Here is a 20,103-nt window from a genome sequence, read left to right on the forward strand (position 1 = left end):
GAAACCACAGCGCCATCAGAGCATGAGGGAATTGAGGGAGGAGCTGTAAGCCAGGAAGGGTCAAAAAAGGAAAATATACGTTTATTGAATAAAATGTATTCTCTGTACAAAGAGAGCGTCACACCACATCATCCACAGACCCACCTCTGACAGCACAGATACCCCAGAGCATCACACCCCGCATGGCACCATCTGCCCCTGCCAGCACAGACACCCCAGAGTATCACACGTCACATGGCACCATCCACCCACCCGCCCCTGCCAGCGCAGACACCCCAGAGCATCACACCCCGCATGGCACCATCCGCCCACTCGCCACTGCCAGCGCAGACACCCCAGAGTGTCACACCCCACATGGCACCATCCGCCCACCCACTTCTGCCAGCGCAGACACCCCTTGAGTGTCAAACTCTGCATGGCATCATCCATCCAACCACCTCGGCCAGCGCAGACACCCCTAGAGTGTCACACCCCGTATGGCACCATCCACCCATCCACCTCTGCCAGCACAGAAAACCACAGAGCATCACACCCCACATGACACCATCCACCCACCAACCTCTGACAGCACAGACACCCCAGAGCGTCACACACCATATGGCATCATCCGCCAGCCTCTGCAGCGCAGAAACCCCCGATCGTCACACCCAAAATGGCATGATCCGCCCACCCACTTCTGCAGCGCAGACACCCCAGAGTGTCACACCCTGCATGGCATCATCCACCCACCCGCCTCGGCAGGCGCAGACACCCCAGAGTATCACACCCCACATGGCAACATCCACCCACCCACCTCTGCCAGGGGCTCTGGGTGCTCTCAGCTACGGGCCAGCAGTGCCCAGCCCACCATGGGTACACAGACACCTTGGGATCTCTACCCGGCCTGGGCTGCAGGTGCTCTGAGCTATGGGACAGCAACACCCAGCCCATGATGGGCACCCAACCCACTGAGGTCCCTGCCTGGCACTGGCTGTGGGTGCTCTCAGCTACAGGACAGCACCACCTGCCACTTTCTCTTCTCTGTGAAAACAAGTCAAACAGGACCAGCACCCAGGTATCTCCTCCATCCTGACGTCATCGCAGGGCACCCCCATCGTGGCAATGGGCTGGCTTCTCCCCTGCTGTGCGAGCTGCAGATGTGCAGCCGGCCCCGCACCAGTGCCTGGCCCCCTGACTTACACAGTAAGCACCCGGAGCAGCTGGAGTCCCTGCCCCACGGCCCTAGCATGCGCCCAGCAGTGCTGCCCGGTTCCTGTGCAGCAGGCCAGGGTCAAAGAGTGCCAGCCCGGTGCGCAGGCGCGTGGCAAAGAGGTGGCGGCAGGGGAGCAGGCTGGAGGTGTAGATGGAACAGGAGCAGCGCGTCAGGGCCTGATCCATGGCGAACTCGGACAGGCCGTCATGGAGCAGGTAGCCCTCGGCCGTCTCCTGGAAGCGGTAGCGGCCGTGCCGTGCAAAGCCCAGCTCCTCCTCGATCAGTCCAGCCGGCTCTGGCTTGCAGATGGCACGGTAGTGCGTGGCCAGCTCTCCCTCGTCCAGCTCGTGGGCCTCGCTGCCCACCTGCATGGCCAGCAGGTCCAGCATGCACTGGGCCACGGTGGGCGAGGGACTGAGGGCTGCCAGCAGCCGGCGCTGGTGCTGCTTGAGCAGCTCGCAGGCGTTGACGTTGCGGGCCGTCTCAAAGGCCCAGAACTGCACCCACATCTCGCTGCGCGGCTGCCAATGGCGCTGGAAGTAGCGCACGAAGCGCTGGGGGAGAATGGTCTTCATCTCCTGCACCGCCTGCTGGTAGGCGGCCGGCGACTTGGCTGCAGCCAGCCGGCAGAGCAGGGGCCAGATGCGCTCATCTTCGGCGGCACCCAGCTCCTGAGCCTTGCTGAAGAGCGTCTCCAGTACCTGGGAGCGGCAGATCTGCACGCGGGCATTGGGCAGCAGCTCCTTCACCGCCTCCAGGTGGGCAATCTCCACGCCCAGCGTGATGCACCGCACCTGCAGCTTGACCTCAGGCACGCTCTGCACCAGCGAGGCCAGTGTGAAGCGCAGCAGGTCGGGCGTCTCCCGCTGCGTCAGGCAGTAGGCCACCTCGCGGCCGCGCCCCGCCCCATCCACGCACAGCACCGAATACAGGTCAAACTCCTCGTTCAGCCCCACCATGCGGTCGAAGAACAGCATGAGCGGGAAGCGTCGGCTCAGTGCCATCATGCGCGAGCTCAGGAAGAAGATGGTCTGGACGATGACCTTGTCCTCCATGAAGACCAGCTTGACCTTGGCGCTGGGGTCGCTGGCGAAGAGCCCGTCCAGCACGGTCAGCACGTCCAGCACCCCGTGGTCACGGCTCTTGCAGTAGGAGAGCAGGCGCCGCACGTCTGGCCCCCCCACAAACTGCTTGGAGATCTTGTTGGTGGTGCGCACCGGCAAGCATGAGTTGGCCATCAGGTAGCCCTTCTTGAAGTAGTAGGCAAACTCGATGGGGCACAGGGCGTGGTTGTGGGCCAGCTGGCACTCGGTGACGATCAGCCGGTCCTTCTTGGGGCTCATCTTCAGCACAATGCTGGCACAGCAGCCCTTGTGCTGCCCCCTGTGGGCAGAGAGAGAGGCTGAACAGGCTGGGACCCCAGCACACGCCTCACCCATGAGCCAGGAGGCAGCTGTGGGAGCTGGCAGGGCGGGGCCTATGCTCACCCCATGCCTGGCGGGTACCACGGCATACACCTGTGTGCATGGAGCCTCCACGCAGCCCTAATAGTAGGGTGCCAGGTGAGGGCACCCCACTGCAGGTCTCCTGGGGAGACCTCAGAGCCACGCCAGCTGGAACTCAGCTATTGTGTTGGGAGGGGGGCTTCCAGTTGGGGGGCTGAAGAGCCCAAGCAGATTACTGCATGGAGAGGATGGGACAGAGGGACCCATGGCATCGATGGGACAGAGACAGGTACCTCTGCTCCCCTCGCTCATGAGGCAGGAACCAGGACATGGGTAATGAGACAGGCAGAAATCCCTCCCCCACAGTGCTATAAGCCTGGGGAACTCACTACCACAAGGAAGCGCTGGGCCAGGGCTGAGCAGGGCTCAGAGACGGGCTGGGCCTTTGTCTGGATAACAAGAACACCCAACATTACTGAGGGAGTGTGGCCTACTGGATAGAGCTCTGCACTGGGACACAGAAAAGCTGGGCACTGTTCCCAGCTCTGCCTGGCGTGCACACTTGGCAGGGCCAGCTCCGGGGTTTTTGCCGCCCCAAGCGGTGGGGAAAAAGAAAAAAAAGCCACGATCGCAATCGGCGGCCCTTCGGCGGCAGCTCCACCGCGCCGCTTTCTTCTTCGGCGGCAGGTCCTGCCCTCCGAGAGGGACGGAGGGACCCGCCGCCGAATTGCCGGACGTGTCGCCCCTTCCCCTTGGCCGCCCCAAGCACCTGCTTGCTGCGCTGGTGCCTGGAGCCGGCCCTGGCCCTTGGGCAAGTCCTGTCCCTTCTCTGTGCCTCAGTTTCCCCTCTGTACAGTGGGTAAAGGGCTGTGAGCTCTACGAGGGAAAGGACTAGATACGAGCTGGGGACTGTTATTAATTATTAGAGTCAGGATTAAAGCCCCCGCAACGGGGCAGGGAGATAACCCACCTCCCAGCCAGCCACAGACTGACAGGAGCCGGGGGGAGTTCCCTGGGGCAGGCTATACCAGCACTCCCCACTGCAGGGATTCGGGCAGCTCCCTCAGCAGCAGCAGCAGGTGCTGTCACTCTCAGATATGGAGCTAGGCAGCCTGGGGCTGAGCCAGTCTGGCAGTGCCGAGGGACGTAAACTTTGCCCCATCACAGCCTCACCCGCCTAGGGTAACACGCACTGACAACAGCCACTTATCTGCCCCTTCAGCCACACACACCTCAGCCCCAATGGGACATAGGAAAAGGCTACAGAGGGATCCCGTGCCTGGGGTGTGGAGACTCTTTACACAGGATTCCTTGCCCGGTACTGCGATGCAGCTGCCTCTGGGGTGGGACATGAAGGCCGTTTAAAAGTCACACCGAACCAATGCACAACAGTTGAGATCAGGAAGGGAAGTCATACAGAGAACAGAAATGGGGGTTGTAGGGAGACGGACTAGCCATCTTAGCGTTTCAAAAGGATACCTGGGTTCTCACCCCAGCTCTTAAGGGAACTCTCCATGGGATCGTTTTAACTACAAGCGAGGAAGACTCCAATTTTACATCTAGATCAGCCACTCAGCTCCCTTCAGCACAGGCCCCCTAGTGCTGCCCTGGGCATCGGGGACAGCACTTACTGCCAAGGGACAGCGCCCTCTACTGAGTCACCAACCCCCACTTCTTGCTCTCCACAGCAAAGGCCCCCTAGCACCACCTGGGCATTGGGGCCAGCACTAACTGCCAGGGGAGAGTGCCCCCTCCTGAGACCCACACAGCAAGGATATGGGCTCCAAGCCCTGGCCCAGTTAGACCCTGCTTTGCAGGTGGGCTCTGGTGAACACCACGACGCACAGGAGTCCCACGGGGAACATGGTACATGCCCAGTTTGGTGCTGAACCGTCCTGCATAGCTGTGTCCCTGTGCTTCCCCCAGCCCTTCTGCGTGTGCTGCCCCTCCACCGAACTGCCCACCCCCCGTGCTCCGCCCACAGTGGGTCCTCACCCCTGGTCGGGCTTGCTGGAGCCGCGAAAGTCCTTGCAGACCAGGCGCACGGAGCTGTACTTGAGGGCCTCCACCACGTCGGGCCGTGGGGGCACCGTTGCCCACTTGCACTTGCTGAGCGGCACCGAATTCTTGACGAAGAACAGGACCTTCCTGCGCTCGCACCAGGCATCGAAGAAGGTGCTGAACTCCTCCCACGAGAAGAACTCCTTCTCCTGCAGCTCGTCCTCCTCCATCCCGCGGGGCGCCTGAGCCTGCTGGGGACAGCTGGGGTCAGCACCAGGACGGGCAGGGGACAGCACGACAGGCAACCCTCAGACAGCCTCCTGACCAGGGACGGAGCAGAGGGACACCAGGAACGGGCTCACAGCTGCACGGACTCAGCCCCCCAGCCCGCGTCCTCTGGGCATGTGCCCCTGCTGTTCAGCCCAACCAGCGCTGCCCCCCAGTAACTGCTGTGACTCCCCAGTATCAGCCGCAGGGCAGCTCTGGTGTGACACGGAGGAAGGGAGGGGCAGGAGGGAGCTGGGGTATGTATCGAACCCCCACTGTGTATGGATCATGTTCCCATGCAGCTCCACAAACCCCTCAGCCCGTGGGGCACCCCACACCAGCAGCCTGTTCTCACACACGCCCATTGTCTCTCTCTCTCACACACACACGTTCAGCGGATTGACAGCTGGCTACGTGACAGCTTTCCGAGCGCAGTCGTCCGTGCGCCCCCCGTCAAGTGGGCTCTGCAGGGACCAGCTCTCGGCCTGACGCTAGTCTTCATTTTCATCAGCGATCAGGTAGGAAATACAAACTCCCAGCTGAGAAGAGCATTCACGGCTGACACACAGACCAGCCGAGCGGTAATTAGCGACGAGGCCAGGGCAGCCAGACTGGGCGAGCTGCACGGCTTGGTCAGCTGGGCCCATTCAAACAGAATGTGTTTAATGCAGCCTGATGCAAGGTCATACCTCTAGGAACAAGGGATGCAGGTCACACTGACCACACAGGGGCCGGACCCTAGAAAGCAGGGACACGGAAAGGGATTTAGGGGGCATAGGGGACAAACACCTCAACAGGGACTCCTAAGGCAATGCTGTGGCAACAAGGGCTAAAGTGACCTTTGGCTGGATAGGGAGATAGGAGGCAGTTTTCCCTCTGGGGACGGCGTTGGTGGGGCAGGCCCTGGACTCCTGCCTGCTGTTCTGGTGTCCATGTTTATAAAGGATGTTGAATAATTGTTGAGGGTGCAGAGAAAAGGCAAAAAAAAAAAACCAACCCAAAAATGATTCGTGGGCTGGAGAAAATGCCTGCCAGGGAGAGACAGAAAGCGCCCAGGCTGTTTAGCTGCTCAAGAAGAAGGTTGAAAGGCGACTTGGTTACACATCCCAGAGAGACAATCCCAGGTGCTGAAGGGCCCTTTACTCTAGCAGAGAAAAGACAGAACAAGAGTGACTGGTTGGAAACTAAAGCCAGACCAATTCCAACCAGAAATAAGGCAGATGAGGGTGGCTTCCCCATCACTCGCTGGATTCAGGTCCAGGCTGAATGGTCTTCTGGAAGCTGCTTTAGTCAGATACAAGTTATTGGGCCAAACAGACAACGGTGACTGGCTGAAGTCTCGGGCTGTGTTATACAGGAGGGCAGGTGACACTTGTCATTGTTTCCATAGGCTGAGCTCTGTGCTGATGGCGTCTCAAGTTTTCTGGAACTAACTCCACCCCATGAAATTCCACAGACAGACTAGCAGCTCTGGCAATTTCACAGGCCGGGGGCTGCCATTTCCCTGCCCGTGTGAAGTTTCTATGGTGCAGTGCTCTCAGGTACCCTACAGCCACTGTCGTAGTGAACTTCCTATCCCCCCATGTCACAATCACACTGCCCCCTTGTGTGTCACACACCTTGTCATATACCCTGAGTCATATACATGGGGCCCCAATTTTTATGCTCCCGTCACACAAATTCGGCCCCCTTTTAGTGTCACACACACCCTGTATCACACTCAGAGCCCTTATTCTGTGTCACACCCTCCCTCCCACCCACCCACATGGTCCTTCCTCCACGCCATAGATTCCAAATCCAGAAGGGACCATTGTGTTCATCTAGTCTGACCTCCTGTATAACACAGGCCAGAGACCTGCCCCAAAATAGTTCCTAGGGCAGATCTTTTACAAAAACACCCAATCTTGAGCCAAAAATGGCCAGTGATGGAGAATCTCACTGTTAACATTTACATCTTATTTCCAGTCTGAATTTGTCTAGCTTCAACTTCCACCCAGTGGATTGTATTAGACCTTCCTCTGCTAGACTGAAGAGCCCCCACCTAGGCACTTACAGTCTGTGATCATCCCCCTTAATCTTCTCTTTGTAAAACTAAATAGTTTGGAAAACCTGCCTTATCGTGGGAGACTCAGGGAGCTCAATCTTTTAATCATTCTTGTGGCTCTTCTCTGACCCCTCTGCAATTGATCAATATCCTTCTTGAATGGTGGACACCAGAACTGGACATCAGTGCCAAATACAGAGGTAAAATACTCTCTGCTGTTACTCAAGACTTCCATTTATGCATCCCAGAATTGCATTAGCTCTTTCAGCCACAGTGTCACACCGGGAGCTCATATTCACCTGACTATCCACCATGATCCCCAAATCTTTTTCAGAGTCACTGCTTCCCAGGAGAGAGTTCACCACATAAATATGACCTGCATTCTTTGTCCCCACTGTATACATTTACATTTAACTGTATTAAAATGCACATTGTTTGCTTGTGCCCAGTTTACCAAGCGAACCAGATCACTCTGTATCAGTGACCTGTCCTCTTCATTATTTGTCACTCCCCCAATTTTTGTATTATCTGCAAACTTTATGAGTGATATTTTATGTTTTCTTCTCAGTGGCTCTCAAACTTTTTTACTGGTGACCCCTTTCACACAGCAAGCCCCTGAGTGCGACTCCCCTTACAAATTAAAAACACTTTTTAATATTATTTAACACCATTATAAATGCTGGAGGCAAAGTGGGATTTGGGGTGGAGGTTGACAGCTCGCGACCCCCCCATGTAATAACCTTGCGACCCCCTGAGGAGTCCTGACTCCCAGTTTGAGAACCCCTGGCCGGTCATTGATAAAAATGTTAAACTGCATAGGGCCAAAACTGGTCCCTGCGGCACCCACTGGAATCACACCCAACCGATGACCATTCCCCATTTACAATTACACTTTGAGACCTATCAGCCAGTTTTTAATCCATTTACCGTGGACCATGTTAATTTTATATTGTTCTAGTTTTTTAATCAAAAGGTCGTGTGGTACCAAGTCAAACCCCTTACAGAAGTCTAAGTCTATTACATCAACTTTATTCCCTATATCAACCAAACTTGTAATCTCATAAAAAAAATCAAGTTAATGTTTCATGTTGATTGGCATTAATTATAGTACCCTTCTTTACTTCTTTCTTAATCAAGTCCTGTATCAGCTGCTCCATTATCTTGCCTGGAATTAATGTCAGGCTGACAGGCCTATAACTACCCAGGTTACCCCCTTTTTAAATATGGGCATAATGTTAGCTTTCTTCCAGCCTTCTGAACTACCCCAGTGCTCCAGGACGTAACACAAATCAACATGAACGGTCCTCAGCCAGCTCTCTCACACACCCTGTCACACACACCATCCCAGCTGGCCACCCCTTGTGCTGCACTACCCCAAGCGGCTCGCCCAGCCCCATCGATTCCCCACCCCGCAGCCCAGCCCCAGTGCCTCTGCCCAGCCCTGCAACCCCGAGCCCTGCACGGAGCTGGGATCGGAGCAGGAGGGACCCACCGACAGCCCCGAGCATCAGCTTGTGTCCTGGGTGGGTCCAGCCCTGAGCTCCAGCCCCGCGCGCAGGTCAACCCCCGCCCCGGCCAGCCCCGAGCTGCAGCCCGCGGCGGGTCCCGCCCAGCTCACCAGCCCGGCAGCACCAGGATGCTCCGCAAGCAGCAATAGCAGGGACTAGAGCCCCCAGCCCCCACAATGCTCTGCAGCCCTCACCCAGCCCCCGCTTCCCACAATGCACCGCAGCCCTCACCTCCCCCCCACCGGTCCCCCCACTGCACTGCCAAGCCAGCCCCCTAAGCCTCCCCACAATGCACTGCAGCTCTTACCCGGCCCCCAGTTCCCACAATGCACTGCAGCCTCAATGCTCCCCATAATGCACTGCAGCCCTTACCCAGCCCCCAGTTCCCACAATGCACTGCAGCCCTCCCCGTCCCCCTGCCAGTCTCCAGGATACACTGCAAGCTATCATCCAGCCTCAGTTCCCACAATGCACTGCTGCAGCCCTCACCCAACCCCCTCAGCTCCCACAATGCACTGCAGTTTTCATCCCCTGCGAGTCCCTAAAATGCACTGCAGCCCCCTCACACTCTAGGGAGCAATGACAGGGTGAGGAAGGCTGCAGGAGGGTCTCTAGGGAGTTGGAAACCTCTGCCCACAGACTGCAGAGCTTTTACCCTCCCTGTCTGGTAAAGAGAGGCCAGTCCTAGTGTGGATGCAACACCACACAGGGGTAATGGTGTGTGTCCTGGCATTGCCATCCCTGCCCAGAGCAGACATAGCATCTATGGACTAGGCTGGCTGATAAATCGTGACACTGGCCCAGTGCTGGGGGGAGAGCAGGGCTAGTGGGTAGAAAGCTGGTTCCCCCAGTCCAGCTGCAGGGCTCACGCCAGGAGCTCTATATAGTCACCATATGGGCACTGCTGTCAGGTGTGACAACACAAACAGCAAGTATATGGCCATGCTGGGAGCGCAGCGCCAGGGACCCATGGGAAAGGCCCAAAGACAGAGCTGGGATTTAGAGACTAGCATAAAACCTGTGGGTAGAGATCAGCTGGCTTGTAACCTCTCCTTGTCTGGGGAATACGGGCACTGAGGCTGGGTGGAAGGCATCCCGTAGCTACGGATTGCTGGGGTGGAGTGAGGAAATGCATATGCCCTCTGAGGCCTGGTCTACACTACGAAGTTTAGGCTGACAGAAGATGCCTTATGTCAACCCCATTTGTGCGTGCATCTACAGTCCAATGTGTCCCCTGCCGTGTGCCCCCCATTATGGGGAGCAGCCAACCCACATCCCCAGACAGCATGGAGCAGACCTGCTGAGGCTGATGCAGTGCAAACATACACGCTACATGACACATGTTGAATCCAACAGTCCTCTAGCAGCTGTCCCACCATGTCCAATTCCCTGGGACAGTGACTGCCCTACTCACAACTGTGAACTCTGCTGCCCAAGACATGGGCTCACAGACAGCGGAAGCCATCGCCCCGGTTTTGAAATGCCTTTTCCTGATAGCCCAGCTTGGCAAGCACACTTCTCAGATCACCATTGTTACATGCAGCTGCACAATGAGCCATGCCAGAGGTGAATTACACCAGCTCCACACTCCTGCCTGGAGCAGACAGGAGATAGTGGATCTCTTGGGCCTGTGGGGAGAAGAGACTGTGCATACACAGCTATGGACCAGCTGTAGAAACATGGACATCTACACCCAGATTGCACAGGGATATGACAGGGATCAGCAGCCCTGCAACATGAAAGCAAAGGAATTTCGCCAGGGATACCACAAGACCAGGGAGGCCAACAGTCGATCTAGTGCTGCCCCCCGTCACTTCTGTAGGGAACCATGGTGGAGCCCGAGACAGAGACCACTACAGAGAAGAGCAAGGAGGAGGGGGAGATGTGGCGGAGGACTCCAGCCAAGATACAAGCCAGGACCACACTCAGCCAGTCCCGCCAGTCAAGCACGGATGAGGGGAGGGGAACGCAGAGAAGCATGTGCATGCATTTTCCCTTACCGTGTTTAAATTTAAATATAGTACCTGGCCCTTCCCCAAGTTAACCAGACACATGTATCGATGTTTCCTTGTTTGACTCTTACAAGAAGAGGTAGTGGTGCAACAAACAGAGGTAGGGCTGGCATCTGCTTTTCATTCTCCTGTTGGGTTGGAGGCGGGAGCATGAGGAACGCTTTATGTCCCTTGGATCCTCCTGAGAGATCTCCAGGAAAGGTTCATGCAGATTCTCTGCAATCCTCTCCCAAAGGTTTGTAGAGAGGGCTGCCTTATTTCTTCCCCCACAGTAGGACACTATCCCATGCCACTCTACAATGCGTTCGACTGGCACCATCGTAGTACACAGGCTATTGGCATATGGGCCTGGGCAGCTTCAGGACACCAGTAGCAGCTGTGCTTTGTGACCCTCAGGAGTGAGAGATCAGCTAAACTCACCACCTCCTGTGGAAAACAGTGCCAATATTCAGTACCGTTGCCCTGTACTCATACCTATGGAATAGGGACCAAAGTTTTACATCATCTGCCAGAGAAAATCCTCCCCCACCCTGGACCACAGCTGGGGCTGGAGAGCAGTACTGTGCCGAGGCGCTCCAAAGCTGAAGTATCAATAGGCATGTCTTGTTAAAAGGGTTTATGGGAGTAAGAGAAGGGAGGTTGGAAACGTATGGTTCCCTTGTGACTGTAAATCCAGGGGTACAGTGAATGTTTTCATCACAGCTGCTGCCATTGCATCCTTGAGGCAAAGGAAGAAGAGGACTAGCGAGGGCACATTCACTGAAACCCTGCAGCTACTGCTGCCTTGGACTGTGAACAAAGGCCCTGGGGCTGGATGGCCCACTTGGCAGACAGCCTGGAGAAGGAGAGAGCAGACAGAAAAGGAGCCCAGGAGTGCCAGCAAGACAAGGGGAGAGAGCTGCACCAGGACATAATGGGACTTCTCAGGTAGGTAGCAAACCAAACACTGCAGATCCTGGCGGACCTACAGGTCCAACAATCCCAGACTCTCCACCCTTTGCAGTCCTTGGAGACCTCCATAATCACTGCTCCCTACACCCCTCACCATACCATGGGGCACCACAGGCCGCATCCTTACCCCTACTACTCCAAAACCACAGCGTCACAGCTGCTAACCTGCGAGAGCCCCAGCTGCTCTATGTGGACCCACTACGGGCAGCATTTGTGCACTCAAATGGACAGTAATGTTTACTTCCTTTCTAATTTTACATTTTCACCCCATTAAGTTATGTTAAAAATGAGTATAACATGGCCTGCGGGTTTCTTTGCCCATTGATTTTCTGCACAGTTTTTTTACCCATTCGATAAAGTTCTATTTTTGGAGGATCAAGTTATCTTTATTCGTTCATGACACGTATTGTAGAATGCAGAGCGGCCCTCCAAGCAAGCAGGACTTGGGCACATGCAGCAAGCGCCCCGGAGTTCACAGCTCCAGGAAGGCACCTAGCCACATCTCTACGTGTCCAGCAAGCACGACGCAGGTCCTGGCAGCACCCAAAGCGGCAGGCCTGACAACGCTCCACAGAGAACACTGCTGTGGCCGACCGTTACAGTGCTTTTTAAAAGCCTCCCTCAACTGCACAGCTCCATGCTGGGCTCCTGTACTGGCCCTTGCGTCTGGCTGTTCAAGCTTCACCCTTGCCCCCTTTACCTCACAGGACACAGCCGGCAGCTGTAACCCATGGGGATATTTTTTGCACGGAGATCCAACTTACTGAGTAAACAATGTCAGTGCCCTGTCTGTCTACCAAAAGCACATTCAGCTGTCATTCTGCAACTGCTGAGCCGGAAGAAGTTGAACCCTTCCTTGGTGCTGTCGATGTGGCCGCTGTATGGCTTCATGAGCCAGGGCTAGGCTGTGTTGTCAAATGCAGACGGCTGAAGTGTCGTTGCTGCGGTGACACAGTCCAGGGCTGCTTTGAGTTGTTACAGCTGCTCCATGTCTTTGCCTTAAAAAAGCCAGTGTTCTCCATGCAAGCATAAACTGCCCCTTGCTAATTCCACAGACCTCGGTGTTATTCAAGAACGACTGCCGGCACTGCTCTATGACAAAGGCACTCGGCCGGGTTTAGTGCCCTCAAGACACAATCCTAGCTCCCCATAGGAGCTACAGGTGTGCTAACACAAGTGCCCTGTGGCAAGGAGCGATTCAGTGAGTCGCAGGAATTTCTGCTGGCCCCCAGGCCACACAAAGAGATAAAGTGAGGCACCCCAATATTTACAGACTGAGAAACAACTCTCCCTAGTTCAGGCCATCTGCTTGCTACCTCCCCTTGTAGCATGATCCAGGTGCCTGGGGCAAAACATCCTGTCTGGTGTTAGCTCAGGATCGTCTGGAGTGTGTTTTCACACTTACCCCGTATCTGTCACGTCTCCTGGGGGCCTGTATTTTAACAACACTAGCAATATTTTTGCGATGGTCATACAGTAAACTTGTAAACAGCTACTTTAACACAGGGCCTAACTTTGACTCAGCCTCTGGTTCAGGCCTCAAAATCTTACACCAGGCCCAGGACTTCAGGCTCTCTCTCTCTCTCTCCTACAGGCTGGTCCCCCAGGATCACTATTGGCATTTCAAGATCGCCAACGATAATCTGCCAGTCAGGAAAGAAAGTCCCTGCTCGCAGCTTTCTGCACAGTCCCGTGTTCTTAAAGACATACGCGTCATGCACCATCCCTGACCAGCCTACACTGATGTCAGCGAAGCATCCCTGGTGATCCACCCAACACTTGCACCATCATAAAAAAGCCCTTTCTGTTGCTGTCCTCTGTGATGAGGCGGGCTGGTGCCCAAATAGGGATGTGCGTGTTGTTTATCGCCTCACCGCAGTTTGGGAACCGCATTGCTGTAAATCCATCCTCTGTGTCCTGCACACTGCTGAGAGCCACAGTCCTGCGCAACAGGAGACAAGTAACAGCCCTACACACTGCATGACAAGGGCCCCACATAATGGCGCGGCACCCACCTCCTTTCCTGGTTGGGTGCGTCTGCAGTCTTTAAACTGGTACCTTGCTTGGAGGACTCCTCTACTGCTCCTTTTCTGGGATGGGTGTGGCAGGACCCTGAGGCCCATCACACCCCCATAGTGGATTTTCCAACTCCAGAATGATTCCTGCTGACCGGCAGCAATCCTGCATTGCAAGCGTCCAGAGTGTGATCTCCACACACTTCTCCATTGTCAGTGCAGCCCTCATTCTGGAGGGCTGGGGCAAGTTCAGCATGTAGATCCAGGAACGTGGCCTTTCACATCTGAAAGTTCTGCAGCCACTGCTCGTCGTCCCAACCTGCATTACGATGCGATGCCACCAGTCAGTGCTCATTTCTCGGGCCTGGCAGCCGTGCTCCGGTGTGAATGCCACAGACAATCCTGAACTGTTTGTCGCTGTCCCTCAGCAGTGTCCTCAAAGAAATCTCATGTCCCCCATTGGTGCGGTTCTTCCTGCAGGTCTGCCCATACAGTCCTGGGTTTGCAATGTTCATGAGAACAGTGCAGAGCGCTGCAGGCTCCGTGCTTCTCTTACAGACGGCAGAGACAGAAGAATAACAAAAGGGTTTGGGGATTTAAAAAAAAATGACATGAAAATGATGGGATATGGATGGCATTATGGGATGGACAAAGTTGCAAGCTGGGAACTTGACCCCCTAGTTCCCAGATCCCTGGGCAAGTCGTACTAGTCCCACAATACATTGTGAAAATTTCCCAAAAGGATATTGGAATACCTGCCCATGGTGCACCACACTGTGCAGCGACACACGCACTCCTGGGGGGTATACAGCACCAACACAAGCAGCCAAGTACACACACGCCCGAGCGATATACAAACTTTAGCAGTTGTACGCCTTGTGTAACGTGCATGGACCAAAGTCTTAGACATGGCCTGTGAGTGTCTTTAGTTAATAGGCCAGAAGGGGCCCAGTCTGGTGTCTGCATCACCCAGGTTGGGCAAACCCAACCAGTGAGCCCTGCCTACTGACCTCTGACCGAGCTACAGCAAATACATGTGGTCCTGATGTACTGACTGCCGGGGATGCAGAATCCCCCATGTTCCAGGCCAGTTGTTCTGTCAATTCCGCTCCCTGGTAAACACTGACCTCTTATTTCTAGTCCAGGATTATCCAGCTTCAGCTCCAGCCAGGCTCTGCCTTTGCTGGGGGAGCACAGAGCCCCCTTCTCTCTGAAATCTCCTCCCCGGGCAGGTACTCAGAGGCGCGGAGACACTGAGTTCACTGAGATCCTTCAGCATCTACCTGCCCGGCAGGTTCCCAGCCCTCCCTTCTTGTAGCTCTTCTCCAACCCCGCCCCACTTGTCCCTGTCCTGTTTGCAGTGAGGACATCCTCTGTCTAGCTGCCTGGCTGCTATCTCGCTCTTATATATGGGTCACCTGACTTGGGATCTGGTGGGAATTTCCCACCAGATCAGACTGGTAGGGACTTTGGGGGTTTCACCCTCTTCTACAGCCTGAGGCAGGGGTTACCTGCTGGGATAGAGTTGGGCAGATCGCACCTGGTCAATTCCCTGCCATCGCCCTCGGTCTCACCTCTCTGCCTGACACACAGAAATCAGTGCCTTGAGGACTGAAATGCTTTCATCTGACTGAAGTCCCTGAGCTCGGTCCAGGGGTGTCTGCGTGCAGTGTAACACCTGGGTCATGAAGATCAGAGCAGATGAGCCCATCTGGCCTTAAACTGCATGAAACTATGAATATACACCGTACCCAGTACCAGTCTCACGAACATGATCCCCTCCCCCTGCTGATCCAGCCAGCCACGCACTCACCCTCTTAGCCACAGCCCCACGCTGGGAGCCTTGGGCAGTTCAATTTCAATGGGACCCTGCCGTTCTTTCCGGCATCTCTGCTCTCCAGGACACAGGCCCCACATCCGGCACGCAACCCCTCCTCTTGGTTCCTTTGCCCTTGCCCATGTTGAGGTGCATGCTGTTTGGATGCACGCACTGTACCAACGATGCAGCTCGCTCTGTAGTACTGTGTGTCCCCGGCGTTACTCACCACTTCTGCACCTGTATGCTTCACCAGCAATGGGCCTATGTTTCCTTCCAGCTCATCAATACAGCCATTGCCCAGCCCCGGGCTGAGACCAGAGCCCAGCGGGACACCCCCAGGGGTGACTAGTCCCCCTTTATCAATTGTCCCTATAGCACAACCATCACTTCGCGCTCATTGCTGTCAGTTATAGCCGGGGAGGATGGGAGTCAGGACTCCCGGGTTCTATTCCTGGCTGTGGAATGGGAGTGGTTATCTAGTGGGGTGGGGGGGCACTGGGACAGTTGGGCTTGGGTCACGATTGAGTGGTACTTGCAGATCTTGGGCGTGAGAGGAGTTCAAGGTCACAGTGATAGTGACCCCGTGACCTGCTCCCATCCCGCTCCCCCTCTGGCAAATGGGGCTCCTCTTGTTCCCCTCCCTGGCCACACACGGACCAGGCCCTGTGGGCAGGGGCTCTCCCCTTGGGTACCACCACCCTCAAAGGCTGTACTCGAGGGGAGGCGGGCCAATACCATGACCAGAACCCACCTGCCCTTGCCTGGGTGCAGGTGGGGCTGGCATCCAGGCTGGGGGTGGAGGGTCACCCCTGCTGCCCTCCCCACTTGACTGGGGCCCAGTTCCTCCCTCAGGCAGAGGAACTGATATTCCCAGGGTCCCCCGCAAGGCCAGCGCAGCACTTGGCTGAGGGCTCCCACTCCTTGCTCCTGCTCCCTCTGCAGGCCACAGGGCACTCTGTGACCACAGCAAAGCCTGGGTCTGTGCTGCGATGATGAGAGCTCAGAGCTCATCCCTGGGGTACGCTGAGGGGCTACCAGGCTGTCCCCGCTGGCACCACTGGCTGAATGAGGGGCTGGCCTCTCGCTGGACAGGGGGCCATGGTGAGGTCCCTGGGACGAAGTGGGATGTCCCTTAATATTTGACCCCAATGTGGGCCTCGGTTTCCCCTCTCGGTCACGTTATTATGGTGGGGCTTGTTTGCTCTCAGGGCCCGCTAAGGGTATGTCCACACTAGACACCCACAGCTGGCCCCTGCCAGCTGACTCAGCTGTTGAACTGCAGCGCAGACTTCCGGGCTCAGGCTGACACACAGGCGCTGTGACTGGGAGGGGCCCAGAGCTCACTCGGGCCCAGAAGCCTACACTGCAATTGAACGGGCATGTAGCCGGAGTCAGCTGGCACGGGCCAGCTGCGGGTGTCCAACTGCAGTGTAGACATGCCCTAAGAGACATAGGTAGGAATGGCACCCAGCTGTCTGAGCCAGGATGGGTCACTGAAAGGCCAATCGCCCATGCAGACCCACATGCCCAGGACATGGACACCTAGCACCCAACACCCCAGAGGGGGATGGATTCCCCCTCTCTCCGCAGGGAAGCTGAGCACAGACTGGGGAAGTGGGGGATAAGGGCTGGCTGCTGGAAGGAATCAGGACTCTCCCCTGGGAACTGATCAAGGCGGTCAGATGGGGGGGGGGGGAAGACAGAACTGGAACAATGGGGTTCCCTACAGCTCGGCTGAGCTCTGGGCTGACCAGAATGGGCTCTGCTTGAACCTCCAGCTCTCTGTTCTGAGCTAAGGACAGCCTGTGCTGTGTGCGGCTGAGTAACAAACCCGACAGCTTTCACAATGCTGGCCAGTGTCACTGTCGATCCTGGCTGAGGTGCACTGCCCCTGCAGAGGGAACCCCTCTCTCCCAGAAGTCTGTCTCCCTGGGACTCGCTGGGCAGGGCAGGGCAGGGAGCCTCCACCCCACCCCTGGCTGGGCCGTGTCACAGACAACGCTTTCCCAAAGGCATTTTATTGATGGGAACTTTATAAAGAGTCACCTCCACAACCAGACCCACCCCCCCTTCCCTGACCCTCTCAGGCACCCCCCATGTCCCTTCTCACTGTCCTGAGGCCATGCACCCCCAGCCTTGTGCTGTGGGGACTTGCCCATCCCACACGTCCCCCACAGTCCTGTACCCTGGACCTGTTGGCAGGCAGTTCTCTCCTCCACCCCCAGGCACCTCCTCCTCTCCACCCCCAGAGTGGCGCTGTGGGAGCAGCTCTGAGGCTGTGTCGGTCCTCGTGGCATCCAGGGGCTAGGAAGTGGCTGGCCCCTCTAGTGCCTGGCAGGGGGTGCAGCACTCCTGTGCTAGAAGGTGCCAGTCTGTGCAGCACCCCCAGCACTAGGAGGCAGCCGAGTGGGGCCATGCCATGCCCCAGCAATAGGAGATGCCAGTCTGGGCAGCGCCCCTGGTGCTAGGTGTCCTGCCCCTCACCGCCCGATGGGGCATGCAGCAAGCCGGGGTCGTAGAGGGGCTGCCCAGTCCAGAGGCGGGTGGCGAAGAGGTGGCGGCAGGGCCGGCGGCTTGAGACATATATGGAGCAGGAGCAGGCGGCCAGGTCGCGGCTCACCAGGAAGGAGCAGATGCCGCCATCCAGCAGGAAGCCCTCGGGCACCTCCTTGACGTGGTAGTTGGCGTGCTTGGCCAGGCCAAGCTCCTCGGCGATGAGCGCAGCGCTGTCTGGCGGGCACACGGCGCGGTACAGCTCCGACACCCGCTCTTCATTGAGCGCCGCCATCTCCACCCGCAGCGCCTGAAGCTCCAGCAGCCCCCGCACACAGGCCGCCAGCCCCAGGGGCGGGCTCAGCGCCGAGCGCAGCTTCTGCTGGTGGAAGCTCATGTGCTCCAGAAAGGGGCAGTCGCAGTTGCGCTCGAAGGCCCAGCACTCCGCCCACATGCCCTTGTTGTGGTGCCAGTGCTCCAGGTAGTACTGCAGGAAGGGAAGCGGCGCCACGTCCTCCAGGTCGCTGAGGTACTGGCTGTAGACGCGGGGCGAGCTGGCGTTGGCCATGTTGTGCAGCAGGTTGCGCACCTTGTCCTCCTTGGGCACAGCCAGCTCGCGCGCCTTGCGGTACAGCGCCTCCAGCACCTGCAGCCGGCAGATCTGCACCCGGGCACAAGGCAGCACCTCCTCCACCGCGTCCACGTCCGTGATGCCCGCCCCCACGGTCAGGCACTTCACCTTCAGCTTGATGTCGGGCGCGCTCTGCACCAGGGAGGCCACAATGAAGATGACCAGATCGGGCACGCCCCGGCGGGCCACGCAGTAGGCGCACTCGCGGCCCCGCCCGTTGCCATCCTGGCAGAGCACCGAGTAGAGCTCGAACTCGCTGTTGACGCAGGCCGCCTTGTCCATGTAGAGGCAGCGGGGGAAGCGCTGCACCAGGCTCCGCATGTGCGACGTGGCCAGGAAGATGCTGTTGAGCACGGCCACGTCCTCTTGGAAGACCAGCTTGACCTTGGCGGCCGGGTCGCTCTTGAATAGGCCGTCCAGCTGGCTCAGCAACTCGCACATGCCCTTGTCCTTGGCCTTGCTGTAGTCCTCCAGGTTCCAGATCAGGTCGGGCGCCAGGAACCGCTTGGACACGCTGTTGGTGATGCGGATGGGCAGCCCCATGCTGGCCTCCAGCTGGTGACGCTTGAAGTAGTGAGCAAACTCCACCTCTGACAACTTGTGGTTGTGCTCCAGGCTGGCCTCAATCACCACCAGCCGGTCCTTCTTGGGGCCCAGTCGCAGCGTGATGGAGGCCGGGCAGTCGATCTTCTCGCTGCTGGGGAGGGGAAACGGAGGGGTCAGCATGGGGCAGCCATGTGGGAGGGGAAGGGGGTGGGGACAGCCTCTAGGGTCTGGCAGAAGGGGTGAGCCTGAAGCAAATAAAGACATCACCCGCTGCTGCCAGTGATATGGGCAGTGGAAGTCACTCCGGCAAGCCGCCTATCTTGGCACCTGGTGTCCAACCCATCCCTTGACCTGGAGGGACTAAATGGAGAGGGGCCGTGGCCCCATGGGGCGGTGTTGCCGGGTGCCACAGAACTAGGAAGAGGATCTCAGGCTGCAAATTGCTGCCTCCAGGGCATGTGGGGGAGCCCCATCACCGGCACATTTAACACCGGGCATGGCCCAGCCTGGAAACCTCCTGGCCAGGCCGAACGCAACCCAGTAATGCCCAGCAATCCCCTGGCAAGGCTAATGGCAGCTCCCCCAGGCCCAGGCAGGGCCCCCTCCGCCACCACAGCCGGGGGAACACGACAGGCCCCCAGTCGCACCCGGGGGAGAGCAGTGCGCCAGGTAACAGCAGAGTCAGGGGAAGATCTGCCAGCAGAAACTAAATGCTGCAGAGTGTGGACTTAGTGGGGGGGTGGGGCACGGCCCTGCAGCGAGCCCTAGGGCGTCCCACTCACAGCCGGTTGCGTTGCACGGTGCTCTGGCCCACGTAGGTGCCGCTGTGCTTGCAGATGAGGCGGACGAAGCGGAAGCGCAGGGTGGCGGCCAGGCTGGGCTGGTAGTGCAGCGGGTTCTGGCGCAGCGAGATCAGCGGCTTGAGGCTGGCGATGATGAATAGCACCTTGTGCTTCTCGCACCAGTCATCGAAGAAGCTGCTGAACTGATGCCACGTGTGGAACTCCTGGCCCAGGCCCAGGTCCCCCATGGCCCTGCGGGCGGAGGGTGGGCGCGGGGAGCCACTGCCACAGGGGACACAAGATAGCGTCAGCTGGGCAGGGGGGAAACGCAGCCTCCCGTCCAACCCGAACCAGCCGGCCCTGCCTGGCCCCTCCTGCTGCCGGGTCCCAGCCCCCC

General features: G+C 57.5%; 1 protein-coding gene across 1 annotated transcript in view; it reads right to left on the reverse strand.

Annotated features, from left to right (window-relative positions):
* Window positions 1-55: 55 nt before the first annotated feature.
* The window catches only part of LOC117888908, a 25,352-nt gene continuing 5,304 nt past the window's right edge, over window positions 56-20,103 (reverse strand). The window contains exons 2-7 of the mRNA XM_034792701.1: window positions 19,707-19,988; window positions 17,720-19,075; window positions 15,432-15,562; window positions 8,830-8,912; window positions 4,633-4,886; window positions 56-2,575 (exon numbers count right to left, since the gene is read on the reverse strand). Coding sequence (XP_034648592.1) covers window positions 1,222-2,575; window positions 4,633-4,886; window positions 8,830-8,912; window positions 15,432-15,562; window positions 17,720-19,075; window positions 19,707-19,954 — 3,426 coding nt within the window. The 5' untranslated portion in view covers window positions 19,955-19,988 and the 3' untranslated portion in view covers window positions 56-1,221. The remainder of the gene's footprint in view (window positions 2,576-4,632; window positions 4,887-8,829; window positions 8,913-15,431; window positions 15,563-17,719; window positions 19,076-19,706; window positions 19,989-20,103) is intronic.

The sequence above is a fragment of the Trachemys scripta genome, chromosome 16 (assembly GCF_013100865.1).
Source record: "Trachemys scripta elegans isolate TJP31775 chromosome 16, CAS_Tse_1.0, whole genome shotgun sequence".
Classification (NCBI taxonomy): Eukaryota; Metazoa; Chordata; order Testudines; family Emydidae; genus Trachemys; species Trachemys scripta.